Source organism: Lonchura striata, chromosome 2 (assembly GCF_050655825.1).
Source record: "Lonchura striata isolate lonStrDom1 chromosome 2, ASM5065582v1, whole genome shotgun sequence".
NCBI lineage: Eukaryota > Metazoa > Chordata > Aves > Passeriformes > Estrildidae > Lonchura > Lonchura striata.
Window position 1 is genome coordinate 38,494,219 of NC_140704.1, and position 14,299 is coordinate 38,508,517.

Here is a 14,299-nt window from a genome sequence, read left to right on the forward strand (position 1 = left end):
GGACTACGTTACCCATGAGGCGCCGCTGCCGCCGGCGGAAGTGCGTGTGGCCCCAGGGTTTGTGGGAAGTAGGGCCTTTCCTTTCCGTGTCTGGGCGCCATCAGGTGAGGGCCGGTCCGCGCGCGGCCTTTCCCTCAATCCGCGCCCATCCCGGGATCCCGGCGCCCATCCGGCCGGCCCGCCGCCGCGCCCGCCCGCCTCCGGGTGGGACGGGGCTGCTCCTGCGGCGCGGAGCCTCTGGCGGGCCGGTGGAGCAGGGCCCGCGGGCTGCGCCGGGAGGGGAGCGGGGCAGCCGCGGTGGGCCCGGCGCGGGTCCGTGACAGACGGCGCGCCCTGGCTTGCTTCGGGCCTGCGGTTTGATCGCGGGGCTTTGTGCAATTGGGCCCTGAACAGGTGGGGTGGCTGGGATGGGAATGGATGAGTTACAGCTGGGCAGGTTCCAGCGAGGGGTATCCAAAATCACACACGAACTGTTTATGGCGTGTTTTTACACGTAAATAAAGTGAGCTGCGTGTAGCTAATGGTGAATTGGGTGGGGACTTGATGGAGCTCAGGTACATGTGCTGATTGCTGCAGAGGCCTCAGCTTTTTAGGAAAACAGAGTAAACGTGATGACAAAGTAAAGTAATACGTGATATTTGAAACGCTTTCAACTATTCAGACATACTCATTTAACACATATTTGTATTTATACTATTAAGACATACTCAGCTCGGAAGAAGGAGTTTGTAATAATCATTGTTTTCTTAAGGACAAAATTTGACCTGTAGAAACTTTGTCTTTAGCCTTTCCTCTGCTGAAGTCAATACAAACTACCCCCGATGATGCTCAGCACAAAAGATTTTTAAAAACAACTCTTAAGAAAGCCCACAGTGCATCTATGAAGTAAAACACAAATGTCAGCAGCAGTAGGACACTGAGCTATGACACTTCTTTTTTAGTATGATACAGTCAGTACGCCTCATTTTACTTAAAGCCCAGTTCCAGCAGATATCGGGGAAGGCCTTGTCCTTCTGAGATGTGGTAGACACTGTGTGAATAGCTCCAAGGAAGCAAAAGTCCCAATCCAGTTCATTTCTTAAGCAACTGTTAAACTGCCACTTGCTAATAAAACTGTTAAGCTTTCATTTAGAAGTAAAACCTTTATAGGAAAGTCAGAGTAAACAACAAAGGCCAGACTTCTCACAGCCCTGTAGTTCTTGGTAGTATGTAAAACTCGATTTAGGTGTTAATTATTGGGTTCAGTAGTATCAGACATAGCGCATCCGAAAATTTCTCAGTTGAGGAGTTTAAACACTTCAGAATAAGTACAAAAGGAAGAAAATTGCTGGGAATGATGACTGCAGGGTGTCATGCTGAAGGCTGCCAGGTGTGATCCATGTTCCCAGATGTGTCAATGGTACAGAGAAGCGCGAGAGCTCCCTGTCTTCCAGTGCTGTTCCATGTGTGATTTGGTGCAGTGCCCCTGTTGGAAGATGTTCCTGCTGGGAGTTGTTTTTGGTGCAGTGTTTTCACCGAGCTCTCTGTCCAGCAGGTAGACAGACATGGGTGCCTACAAGTACATCCAGGAGCTGTGGAGGAAGAAGCAGTCGGACGTGATGCGGTTCCTGCTGCGCGTGCGCTGCTGGCAGTACCGCCAGCTGTCGGCCCTGCACCGCGCCCCGCGCCCCACGCGGCCGGACAAAGCCCGCAGGCTGGGATACAAGGCCAAGCAAGGTACTGGCACGGGCAGGTGCCGTCTGTGTGCCTCACGATGCAGTGACATCGGCTTCCTTTGGTGACAGCAGACTAACAAAGTCTGAAACTGAAGTATCCCCCGATAAACTGGTGTGTCCTGAATGAAATGAGCAGAGTATCCTAAATGTCCTCAGTTGGTAGCAGTGCCCACAGCCTAAGAACCTTCACTTAATTTCACATGGCCTTCTGTTGCCATTCTGGCAGGTGAAGATCAAATGGGCTTTGGCCTCAATTTTTGTTCTTGTGCAATGTTAGTGCCACCCAATTGAGAAGGGTTTTTAGTATCCTAGGTTTGGGGGATGTCCTTTCTCTACCTAAGTTTTGTCATGTGTTACTTTGACTTTTTCAGGTGACTGAACTGTGACCTTGAAAAAAGCTTCAAGAGAACTGGATAGAGATTTGCACAAGAGCATGGAGTGACAGGAAAGGGGAATGGTTCTGAATTGAAAGAGCAGGTTTAGAATAGATACTGGGAAGAAACTGTGAGGGTGGTGAGGCACTGGAACGAACAGATTGCCCAGAGGAGTTATGAATACCCCATCCCTGGCAATGTCCAAGCCCAGGTTGAATGGAGCTCTGAGCCAGTTAGTCTGGTGGAAAGTATCCCTGTCCATGGCAGGGGGGCTGGAACTGGGTGATCTTTAAGGTCCCTTCCAACCCAAGCCATATTATAACTATTACAGCTGCATGCTCTTGAGCAAGATGATGGAATTTGTACTGTCATTGAAAAACAGTTACTGGTCAGGGAAGAAATGGGAAAAGTGGCTATCCATGTTAACTTGTGGAAATCCATGTATTTATTCACAAAGATAATAAAAAGCTAAGATGTGACACTTCTGTTACTGTTTATCTAGTTTTGTCATTTCTCAGTGACCAGATTTCAGCAGGGTTTGTGGATGGCTTGTGCTTTTTGAGTGGTGCCCTCTGAATTGTGCAGTTTGGTTAGTGGTTTTGCTGATCTTATTTGGTTTGGGACTGGATAGTGGAAGGGTGCCGTAAGCTCTGGTTTGGAACAGGATATCACTTTTCTTACTCAGTTGTAATGAAAATAACAAAATTGCCTTGCACTATCCACCTCAAGCTGTAAATTTTGGTAAAAATTGGTAAAATGACTTTGTTGTGGCATTTCATGTAAATTCTGGGGGATTGGAAATGCAGTACAATTGCTACTAGAATTGTTCTAGTTCCTGAGTCGCTGTTTGTTTTAGGTTACGTTATTTACCGTGTCCGTGTTCGCCGTGGTGGCCGCAAACGCCCGGTCCCCAAAGGTGCAACCTATGGTAAACCTGTGCATCATGGTGTTAACCAGCTCAAGTTTGCCCGGAGTCTTCAGTCTGTAGCAGAGGTGAGTGTTTTGGTTGTTGCTCACAAATTTGGGTTGGAAAGTTTTAGTCTGTAAAAGCTGAAAATACTCAAAGACAAAAAGTACAATGCCGAACCAGCTGTTTTGTTAATAAAGTTTTTAGTAAGATTCTGAATAATGGTGGCAGGAAAGCAGCATGTCTTTAAAAGCTCTATTGAGACAATAAAAAAACTGTTCAGACTTTTAAAATGGGGTCTATGGGAACCACTTGAGTGGTTTAGTGAGGTTCATACTTCTCAAGTATGCCACAATGCTTGTTATGAAAAACACATAACTAGTCCAAGCCACACTAAAATAGCTAGGCATGAGAAGTAAGAACTTGCATGTGCTAAGGTCTGACATGTCAATAAATCCCACTCCTGTGTTCTCTGCTGTGTGCTGTGGGTCACCAGCTGCTAGTGATGGTCCTTTCACAAAGTACACGTGAGTTCCTGTCTTAAAGCCTGTAGCACCTGTTTGTGTAGTAGTGCTGCGCAGCATGCTTAGCTGTATTGCAGGAGCTGAAGGCTGTGTGCCAGAGACCTTCTGCTGCTTTATAAAAAACTGATACCTCACAAGCACACAGCTTGGTGGTTAACTTATTTTTAGGTGAGATCTTGTTACTGAAATACTCAAAATGTAAACTTGGATTTGATGAGATCTTATAAGCTTCATTGCTATCACAGTTGTAGTCTGGAAGAGATAGACTTCTCACCTTTACAAAAAAAAACCTTTTTCAGTGGGTTAGTTAATACCAGGCTGCATTCTCAAACTAGATGTTGTGGAGGAAGGGTGTCATTGCCTTTCCATCTTGAAGCAGAAGACTTTTCTGTTCTCAGGACTTTGAAAATATTGCTGAGTGACTTCTGCAAGTTGAATATGGTGGAATGTTTTTTTTCAGGGTAAAAATATAAATGGGACATGTTTATTTAAAAGAAACACAGGTGATGAGTTTGAATTAAAAATGTTATTCTGTTATCAGTGCTCATGGCATTCTCTTCATATGTGTTATTCCCAGCTACCTAATGGCTAATCACATGCTCATTTAGAATAGCTATGGAAGAGGTTATTTGCCCTCAGCTTTAGCTTCAAATTTTCTGAATCTGACAGAGTCTTTCCAGAATATTTAATTTTTTCAGATTACAGAAATGCAAAGCTTCCATTGGAGCTCCCATCCTTGAATAGAAGCTGGTTGATGGTGATTGGTGTTCTAATATTTCATACAGCTGTTGCTCTCACACTAGAATAAAAGGACTTGAGAAAATGTTATTCCATGTGCAGAAAATAGTCAAGCTGTGTAGGACAGCCTGTAACAATAGGTTAAGGTTACATTGGGGAAAAAGATGAATAGGGTCCGTTGGTTCATGCTTCCCCATGATGATGATAAAGTCCTACAATTAAACACACTTAGTGTATTTTAAATAAGGAACATTCGTGACAGAAGAAGCAGATTGAGTTGTAGAATTGCTATTTGCTACTTAGTTTTGTTTTCTGAACTAAGATTGTGTCTTCCTAACCACAAGTGAGGATAGGAATAGCACACACTAATTCACCAGCAGTGAATTACAAAGGTCTGTTGCATCAGCGATTCCTGTACTCCCACCAGTACAGGCTTACACTCTGCAGAAATTTATTTCTCCCCTATAGCTTTGGATGTGGAAACCAATCAGTCTTTCATAACTTCCCATAAAAGATTGTTCCATGACCCCAAGTGCAGCTCATGCTCTTCATCTTCACGTTGAAGTTATTTTTAACATTGTGTTTTTACTGACTGGGTGCTTCTGTGTACACAAAATTCTTTCTTCTGTCAACCAAGCACCTTCCTGCTCATGGTCTTTAAAACCTGTTTCATGCAGGAATCCAAACAGCCTTTTTTTTAATTGTAAAAGCATTTTTTTTCAGCTGTTACTTTCTTGCACCTTTGCAGCTGGAGGGGGATGAGTTGTTACCAGAAAAGAGGTTTTCCTAGGGAAAATTGAAATTTTATGTTTGAGTTAATAATCTTCCTGCATGAAGAGTGTCCTGCACCCATGGTTTTACAGCCTGTTGCATTTATTTTTTTCCTCTAGGAACGTGCTGGCCGTCACTGCGGGGCTCTCAGAGTCTTGAACTCATATTGGGTGGGAGAAGATTCCACTTACAAGTTCTTTGAAGTGATCCTGATCGATCCCTTCCATAAGACCATCAGGCGGAACCCTGACACCCAATGGATCACCAAGCCCGTCCACAAGCACAGAGAGATGCGTGGGCTGACGTCAGCCGGGCGCAAGAGCCGTGGGCTCGGCAAGGGCCACAAATTCCACCACACCATCGGTGGCTCGCGCCGTGCGGCCTGGAGAAGGCGCAACACCCTGCAGCTGCACCGCTACCGCTAATTCTTGTACACGTGGCCATCTAATAAAGATCATGCAGGTTTTCAATTTAACAGTGCTTCTGCTGCTTCTTGGGTTATGTGGATAAGTGTAGAATTCTCCGGGGCTTCAGGTGTTTCCATATTTTGACAGGCTTTTGAAAATGAAATTTGATACTTACAGAGATTGTAGGCCCTGCGTATGGAGTTCTGTGATGGGTTTCACTTTTGATAGCAAGGAAGGACGTGTGCAATGTGTATTCACATGTCAGGGGCTGGTCCATAAATTCTTGGTCTGAGTTTATTTAGTCACTGTTTGTAGGTTGGGGTCTCTGTTTGTCCTGTGCTTGGACTGAAGGCCAGCTTTGATCTTGTGCAATGAGATGTAAACTGAAAGTACTCATTTATTTTTTATGGATAATTAAATACTAATGGATATCTTATTTTTCAAGTTCTGTTTTTTTGTACTTCTTCAGTGTCAAACCAGCTCTTGGGCGTCTCAAACATTGTCTAGATCAGCTAAGCACAGAACGGAAACGTAAAGCTTGCTCTGTTCGTTGCAGCGCACAGAATTAAAAATGTGAGCACATTGCAAAGAATTACAAGGTTTTAGACTGAACAATGAAATACTGACTATAGAGTAGTAGGTATTTCCATTTGTCAAGATTGAGGGGGGACAGTTTCTTAAACCTTCCTTTTGATAGCAGAACAGAAAACCTGTGTCTGTTAAAATCTGCATTCTGATTTACTCTGCATGGTTAGGTAGAAATGAACACATTTGAGGAACAGTTATATAGATTAATGTATTTAGACTACTTTTTGTGAAATAACAGTGTGACCTTTTCAGCATGAAGTCAGTTTGCACATAAAGGTTGGGAGATTAAATGCAGTTCCTGGTAAATTAGGTGGATGGCTGTTGTAGCTTCCACAGATTCTGTATCATATCCATTAGGTAATGATAGGAAAAGAGGTTGATAGAAGGCCCAAGAAGTAGCTGTGTCTTCCTGGAACTTCATCTTGGGATGTGGAATGTTTTTCCCTTCAACTGAGAAATGCACTTCATACTGAAGTTTAAGTTCTTACAGGAGGGTGGTAGTCTGAAGAAGAGGCATTTTGGCAGTGTGTTCTCAAAGCCAGGAACTATAGCTCAAGGTGACAATTCTTTGATTACATGTTTTGTTTGGTTCAAACAAGAAAAATGCAAAATAATTGTGAGAAAGTATTAAAGCTATCTGCTCTAAATATGGGAACTTTTTTTAGCCTCCTTAAAGCTGATCACTGATGTTCTGGAAAGATAGTCCTGTGATGTTGTAGGACAAGAAGTGGAAGTTCCTCAGAGCAAATTTCATGAGTGAGGTCTCCCCTGAGCATGGAGGGGTTTGTTGCAGAGAGGGGCTGATCTGTCTGGTTTGTAGATATAACGGCTTCAGGTAGAGCCAGTGTGGCCAGTGTGTCAATTCCTTTGGAATTATTTTAGATAATGGAGCAGGAATCAGGCTCTATTTTTAGAGCCCAGCTTTTTAATTCATTAGCTGTACAGAGCATGTTTGAGCAACATGGTCTAGAAAAAGGTGTCCCTGCCCATGGCAGGGGATTTGGAACTAGATGATCTTCAAGGTCCCTTCAACCTAAATCTAGGATTTTTTTTTTTAAGGCGACAACTTCAAGAGTGATGATACTGTACTGGGGGTTGTTATGCTGTTTGGGACCCTTGGCATTGATGGGGGAGGGTGACAGCAGTTGACAGGGCAGTCAGCATTAATGCTGTGTCGTTTGCCTGCATTCAAACCTTGCAGCACCTGGCAGGTGTCTTCAGTGAGATCTACCTTACATTGACCCTTGTGGTCCTGTAATTCTTTGAAATTTAAAAGAAAATACTGTCCCCTCCAAAGTTTACTGAAAACTGCTGATGACAGTGTATCTAAAAGGGCGTGGTATCTAGCAAACCAGTGAAGGAATTTGAAACAGATGGTGTTGCCTTCAGAAGATGCTCTGGGTATGTACAGCTCATTCCAAGTCTTTAAGAAGTCAGATTGCCTTTGTGTCTTTCCACGCTGGAAGTGTCTCATGCTCTTAGACAGGATTTTGGGTCATCACTGTGAAGAATTTATGTGAAGCAGAAAGACATATTTTATTAAAATCTTCATTTTAAAAAGGAAAAGCATTGGGGAAGAGCTTTTTTGTTTGAATTTGTGGGCCTGAGAAATCAGAGGTAGAGAGAGGTTATTATCTCTGCCTTTCCTACTTGCTTCTTGAACCTGTTGTGCAAGTTCAAGAGATCGCAGGTAGTCTGTGTTCCTGAAGATTGTGGTAGAAGCCAGTCATCTGAGACAGTCCTAGTGAGAGGCTGTAACATGAGTTCAACCCTCCCCAGACACCAAGGGTGGTCTGCCTGAGACAGGGACACTAAGCTGTAGCTGAAGGAGGGTGGGGGGAGGGAAGAGGAAGCTTCAGGAATTTCACTAGACAAATCTATTAAGACAGAGGAATCTCGTCATCTGTTTCCAAGCCATCTACTTGGCTCTGTTTGCAGGACTGATCATTTCTCAGTCTGAGCAGGCATGTTTTGGATGTAATTAAAAGAGCTGTCTGGTTTCTAGGCAAGACAAAATGAATACCACAGTTAAACTGCAGAGGAGTGGGGCTGTACAGTACCAGGCTGATTCAGCCTGGTTTTAGGTGCTGTTGAAAATAGTTGACTGTAAGCTTTTATTGGGCTGGATTTCACTTTTGTGTCAGCTGCCTAGATTAGCTAATCACTCAGCTTTTGGTACAAGGTGAGGCCCTGGCAAGGGCACTATTTCTGTCCTGAAGGGTGGGATGTGTAAAAACAGATTGTGTGATTTAGGATGTTCTTTAAATAAGCAAGTAGGAAACTCCCTTCCACATAGCTAATAGAAGTGCTCATTACTTGGCAACACTAGCTAGGTTGAAAAGTAGGGACTCACTAATCAACAGCGAGTGCAATTGTTTCCTTGCTTTGTCTCGGAAGCATTGGGAATCTCTGTGAGGCAGCTGTGTGCTGCTGGGAGAGGCATGCTGGCATGATGCCTGCGAAAGGCACAGATGCTGGTGGAGGAGGCAGCTGGCTCCTTCCTTGCAGCAGAAGGTCATGGAATTTCACTGGTGATTTTTGTGGGGGCCTTAGAATGAAGTAATTAGCGATGGGGGAGAGTTATAGCTCGACTTTCTCACTTATCTCTGTCCTTGTAATGCAGCAGTTGTTCCCTAGCCTTGACCCAGTAGAGAAAAGTGACTGCCTGTGAAGAGTTCTGTACAGCTAATGAATTAAAAAGCTAAGCTCTAAAATTAGAGCCTGATTCCTACTCTATTATCTACTCACTCTCCAAGCTGGGGAAAAAACACCATATTTTTGTACATCCATTTTCTTTTCCAGCAGACACAAGTCTCGTTCGGAGAGTATCAAGCCAAAATACTCAGAGTGATGGAAACATTGCTGCAGCCACAAAAAAAAAAAAATCCAATTTGGATTTGAATTGAATGCTCTTTTCTGGGGCTTTGAGCAACCACCAAGTTTTTGATCCAACCCTTTTAAAGTAATTGTTAGAAACATAAAGCTATATAAAAAGATGGAGAGCCTGTAGGTTGTTCTCTTTATGTGTCAAGGTTCTGAATCAGCTTCAATTTAATAATTACACACAGAGTGTTTAGGTTGCAGAGCCTTGCTCCCTACAGTTAGGAAGTGTCTGAGCTACACTGCTTACACAACCTTTAATTCAGTGGCTATCCTGCTCTTACCTAATGGCCAGAGGAGGCCTCTGGCAAAGCCAAGACTGGAACCCAGTTCTTCTGGACCCCTTATCACTGCCTGAAATTTAAGATAGCATGCTTTTCTTTGGTATCAAATGATGTTCAATGATGTAATTAAAGGCTCTTATTGTAATGAAGATGACATTCAATCTCGTTAAATACTGTCATCTCTCCATCATTCAGGGAAATGGAGAGCAGGGGTATCCTGGAGATCAGAGAGCAGATGAATGATTAAATTAAGCCTGGCTCTGATAAGACCAATGCTGGCTGACACTGCTCTATCAAATGGCAGGTACCCCTCTTCCAAGCCTTCTCAGGTCTCCCTGCACTTGTGATGCCAGGCTTTGGGAAAACCTCGCTAGTTAGTATGTTGGACCCTAGCTGACTCCATAGGGGTTTTGCGGTCTGTATCTCCTTGCACAAGAGCAGCAGAGGAGTGCCTCTGGACCCAAGCTGGCTGTCCCTGTGCAAGCTGAGGAGTTCTCTTGGAAATAAAGGAATGGAGAGGCACATGAAAATGAGGATTGAAAAAAAAAACCTAAGGATAAGTAAAAAAAAAAAAAAAAAAAAAAAAAAAAAAAAAAAAAAAGAACAAGTAAGCTGGCTTTCAGTGAGGCTTGTGCTTGTTAGTACTGTTAGTACCCTGGTGCTGCTCAGGGACAGAAACACCTGGTAGACAAGGCTACAGCTAGCCAGGGTCCCTCAGGGCTCATCAGCCAGGGCTGTGTGGGGCAATGCCCACAGTATACACCTGGCTGAACAAACCTACAGCTCATCAGAATAGCTCCACCGTGTCTCTGGTATCAATCTGCTTTCCTGAAACACCAGGCAGAGGCTGCACTTCACCAAACCCAGAGCAGGAGGACAGTTCTCAATTGGTGCTGTGAAATAAATGTCCTGTGTCCAGTGCTCAAGCGTTCCTTGTCCCAGGTCTTGTCACTAGGCTGTGTGTCAATAGAGCAGCAGGCAGAAACCAAAACCCTGTTAACTCTGCACTGTGTTCAGGAGTGTAACGAAAATGAGTTGTCATCCCCAGAGAGCTCATCCACCAAGCAGAGGAAGTAGCTTATTAGTCCAGTGTTCACTCATTCATTTATTCATACAGTTTTCTTGCAGCATTGTTTTTCTGTGACTAACAAGCAATTACTTGAACCCTTTCCTTGTATGAGAATCGTGGCACTTCAACTCATCTGCTGTTACAATCCACCTGCTCTCTCACAGGTTTCATGATTACTCAGGTAAATTTAGATAGCAAGTTACACAACCTTTATAAATTATGTGTTTTGAACTTTGTGTTTTCAGTTCTTTCAGAGCCATATATAAAAATAATGTTTTATAAGTTGCTTTGTTTGCAACTATTTGGAAAGCGGTTTTGCCAAGGCACAGTTAAAATAGTCATAGTGAACCTTTTAAGCAAAACAGAAACATTTGTATTATTTTCACTTTGCAAGTTACTGCTATGGATGTTGGTGGAGAGCATCTGCTTAAGATCTTTTATACAGAAAAAGACACAAAATAAGATTCAACTACACACAGAAAGTCAGCATGCAAGTAAAAGGACTTGTCTTGAGGTTTGCTTTTTTAAAAATAGTATTATAGAAAATACTTGATTCAATTGGTTCTGTTGAATCTGTAGAATCTAATCCCCAATCTTAATTTAAGTAGTTTTATTTCTGATAGATGCCTGTTAGTCTTTTCTTAAGAGGCAGAGACTAAAAGCCCATATGAGCTAATAGTAAGATACTACGTTTTTAATTTTAGACCAATGAGTTGTGCTGGGAAAGTGATTGCTGTCCATTGTAAACAGCAATTTTAAAGCAATAGTTATACCATATCAATGGGAAGCACAAAATAAGCTGATTACTGTAAGTTGCACTAAAAACCCGATTCTTAGATTTATGATTTATGATGCTGAGAAGGAAAATAGAAATAAAAACACCATGAAAAACTGAATCACTGTTCTGATTCCTGAGGCTAAATTAAAATTCCCAGTATAGTTATTACTTTCATTGGCTAGTTTAATAAAAAATACAAGAGTCATAAAACTATGTAAAGCATATGGCATACATGAGTTCTATTTTCTCCAGTGATGGACCCATCTGTTTAGAACTGAAAACTTCAAAATTCTTCTCTAGCAAACAATCTCACCATCTAGTAGGTGCTATTCTGACAACATTCTGCAATTTTAACCTGTTTTAAGAAAAAAAAAAAAGAGAAGTTTTGAGCATGAATAATTCTGTTAGCCAAATTATGACTATTGAAATGAACCACAGATATGAAACTTGATGGTTTTTGCAGATTCTGCAAACTGTCCTAAAATCACATTAATTGCATTACAGCTTGAGCATTGAACTGTATGGTACTTTCATAGGAAGTTTGTAATAGCAGTAAAGGCTGAAGCAATTTTGTTCTATGCAGGGAGTCAGACAGAGAACCAGGGAACTGATTGCCTTCCATCTTCCCCCACTTTGGCCCACACTGAAGTGGTAACCCTGGGCCAGCTCTTTCAGCACCCACCAGCCAACCCAAGCTGACCCATCTTGTTTCTCCTGGGCTTATTTACAGCTCTGTGCAATAGGCTACTGCTTGCTGCTGACTAGGTTCTTTTTGTTGTTGTTGTTAGTCAGTAGGAGTGAGATTGCCAAAGCTGTAGTTGTTTGGTTTGTAAAAGATGAGATGCTCAGCTTCTTGTGCCAATGCTGTTGTCACAAGAGCTGATTCTGTCTGTCAGGCACGGCGGGGAGGAGCAGAGGTGGAGAGCAGTGGGTCTGAGCTGGCCAGCTCTGAGGCGGGAAACCTCCTAATTCCAAGATAGACACAGGGCAATGTGTCCTGCTGGGATCTGTAACCCAGCACTGAATTAAGACTTGGCATTGCCTCAAAGGGAAATAAAGCAAGAAAAAAATGTGAATAGCCATGCAGGGCCAGTCCAGAGATCTAATGGGCACAGTGCCTGCTTTTGACAGGGAACAGTGATGGGCATTTGGAAAAAGGCTGGTGAATGTGGAGCAAGTCCAGCCCCACATGTAGCATCTCCAGTTCTCTGAAGAGCAGAGTAAGGATTTCCTCACACTGTGGTGGCCCTCATGCCAGCAGCCACCCAGGACAGCTGCAAGCTGTGACATCCAGCAATGGCTGGGAACTCCCACAGAGCTTCTGGCTCAGCATGTGCACGGGCTGGATCCGTATGCAGGATGGCATCTGAAAGTAGATAAAGAGAAAATTATTGCCTTGACTCATAAGTGCCTCCTGTAATTTGAAATGGGAAGTGGAAATACAACCTGTTTTGATGGTCTACTCCTGGAAGCTCACTGAACCAGAGACTTTCCAGATGACTCAGAGCAAGATGGTTGTTTGCTGACAACTGCTGTATCAAGGATCTGGCAGGATTATATAACAAGCAGTTGTCCTTCACCCTGATAATGTGTCTTCTATGTGAGACTGATGCTTACAATTCCCTAGTGTTGAAGAACAGCAATAAAACAAAATGGCAAGTGCCTGAAGGTATCTTCAGGATCCAGCTGAGCTCCTGCCTATTATTTGCTTCTAGACGTTGCGTTCCAGTTCAGAAAAACATGACAAAATTTCCCTGCTAGCCTCATGATGCCACCCATTCCTTTGCAGTGGTCCTGTTTCAGTTGTGTTTGCCATAGTGTACCTCTCTGAATTTAGCAGGAGCACTAAAATGCCATAGTGTACCTCTCTGAATTTAGCAGGAGCACTAAAACTAGTTGTGGAGAATGTACCTCTTTATTTGCTAAGGTTCAGAGAATGAACTCTTTGGGAATTGGAGCAAGGCTGGTTTGTCTGCTTGAATTTTGCTATGCCTCTTTGCTATCTCTTTTTAATGGCTCTTTCCCCTCCTGGAAAAATTGCACTGGATTGAGCTTTGGTAAAAATTATCAGCGTTTGTAGATGAAAATTAAGAAGACCCTTTCAAGGATGCATTCTCCCAATTCAGGGGGAAAAAGCAACAAACACCCCCACACAAGAATACTCTGCAAACAAACAAACAAAACAAACAAAAAAATGAAAACCCAGAAGAAACAGGAACGGTCCTTTTTGTCAGTGTCTGATATCAACTTTTTAAGAAGATAATTGATTGTGTCAGGGAATTCCAAGAGTATTTCCAGTCCTTGGAACTATGTTTGAAACTAATTAACTCTGCTTCAGCCAAAACCAGCACAAACCCCAAGCTGGGAATTGTGTTTATTTGCTGATGTTCACGTAACAAGAGATTAAGTGAACATGATGATTTTATTAAAATTGCAAGTGCCTCGCCAGGAGGTTTTGTTGGTTTGCCTGTGATTACTAGAAGGAACGAGAGAATTGGCTTCCTTCCCTCCTATTTGTAATGGTTTAGAGCAAAAAATTCTTACTCTGACTTAATGCAGAGAGCCAGTTTTGCTGCATGTGAAGCTGGTAGCTGAATCTGGCTAGATGCACATCTGCCTTTATTCACAAGGCTGATAATATCCAGCTCTGTTTCCATCCCATCAAATACGAATGGTCCTTTAGTGGGAATATTGTGTCAGGAGTAATCTGGGCAAGTTGCTGAGGCATAACACAGCCAGACCCAAGATTCAGGACAGACAGGGAGGTCAGCATTTCCACTGCTTGTACAAGTGCCAAAACTGCAAGTGCAGATTAGTTTGGACACACACCAATGTTTGTACCCAGAGATATCCCACCAACATATTTCTAAGGCCCTACAAATATAATTTGGATCTCATGCTGGTGTTTTGGGGTTATACCATTCTGCTTTCAATAGAGTTATTCCAGATTTATCAGGAATCTGAGTTATTTTAAGAAGCATTGTGTACTTGCAAAAGCCTCAGGTTTGTTTCTAGTAAGCGTTTGCTCTTGCTACCAATGCCTTGCAAAGGGTTTCATGAGAGAAACTCCATTTGTCTTAACAGTTAAGTTTTTATAGCTTGAAGCAATTTTCTTTAGTGTAACATTTCAGGAGCCCTTTATGGCTAGCAATATTTCATTGAATGCCTGAAGATTGAGACCTACTGCACGACTTTATCATGTATAAAGCTTATTATCTGACATAATTTGGTGCATAGCAGCTTATTTATTTAAAAGGTCACACA

The 14,299-nt window shown here is 42.8% G+C and overlaps 1 protein-coding gene across 2 annotated transcripts; it reads left to right on the forward strand.

Moving 5' to 3' along the window:
* The first annotated feature begins 70 nt into the window (after positions 1 to 70).
* Positions 71 to 5,504, forward strand: RPL15 (ribosomal protein L15). Of its 2 annotated transcripts, none has more exons than XM_021538096.4 (4): positions 71 to 104; positions 1,532 to 1,716; positions 2,946 to 3,082; positions 5,149 to 5,504. In XM_021538096.4, the coding sequence occupies exons 2-4, from the start codon at positions 1,545 to 1,547 to the stop codon at positions 5,452 to 5,454; spliced, it is 615 nt and encodes a 204-aa protein (XP_021393771.1). In that variant the 5' UTR covers positions 71 to 104; positions 1,532 to 1,544; the 3' UTR covers positions 5,455 to 5,504. The 2 variants fall into 2 exon arrangements, with proteins under 2 accessions (XP_021393771.1, XP_021393772.1); XM_021538097.3 differs by having other exon boundaries at positions 1,535 to 1,716.
* The last annotated feature ends 8,795 nt before the right edge of the window (positions 5,505 to 14,299 follow it).

Excerpts from the sequence above, each read along its gene's own strand:
- RPL15 (XM_021538096.4), top strand. The coding sequence starts at position 1,545 with ATGGGTGCCTACAAGTACATCCAGGAGCTGTGGAGGAAGAAGCAGTCG. Across the intron at positions 1,717-2,945 it reads GGGATACAAGGCCAAGCAAG|GTTACGTTATTTACCGTGTC; the intron begins GTACTGGCACGG and ends TGTTTGTTTTAG. Across the intron at positions 3,083-5,148 it reads GTCTTCAGTCTGTAGCAGAG|GAACGTGCTGGCCGTCACTG; the intron begins GTGAGTGTTTTG and ends TTTTTCCTCTAG.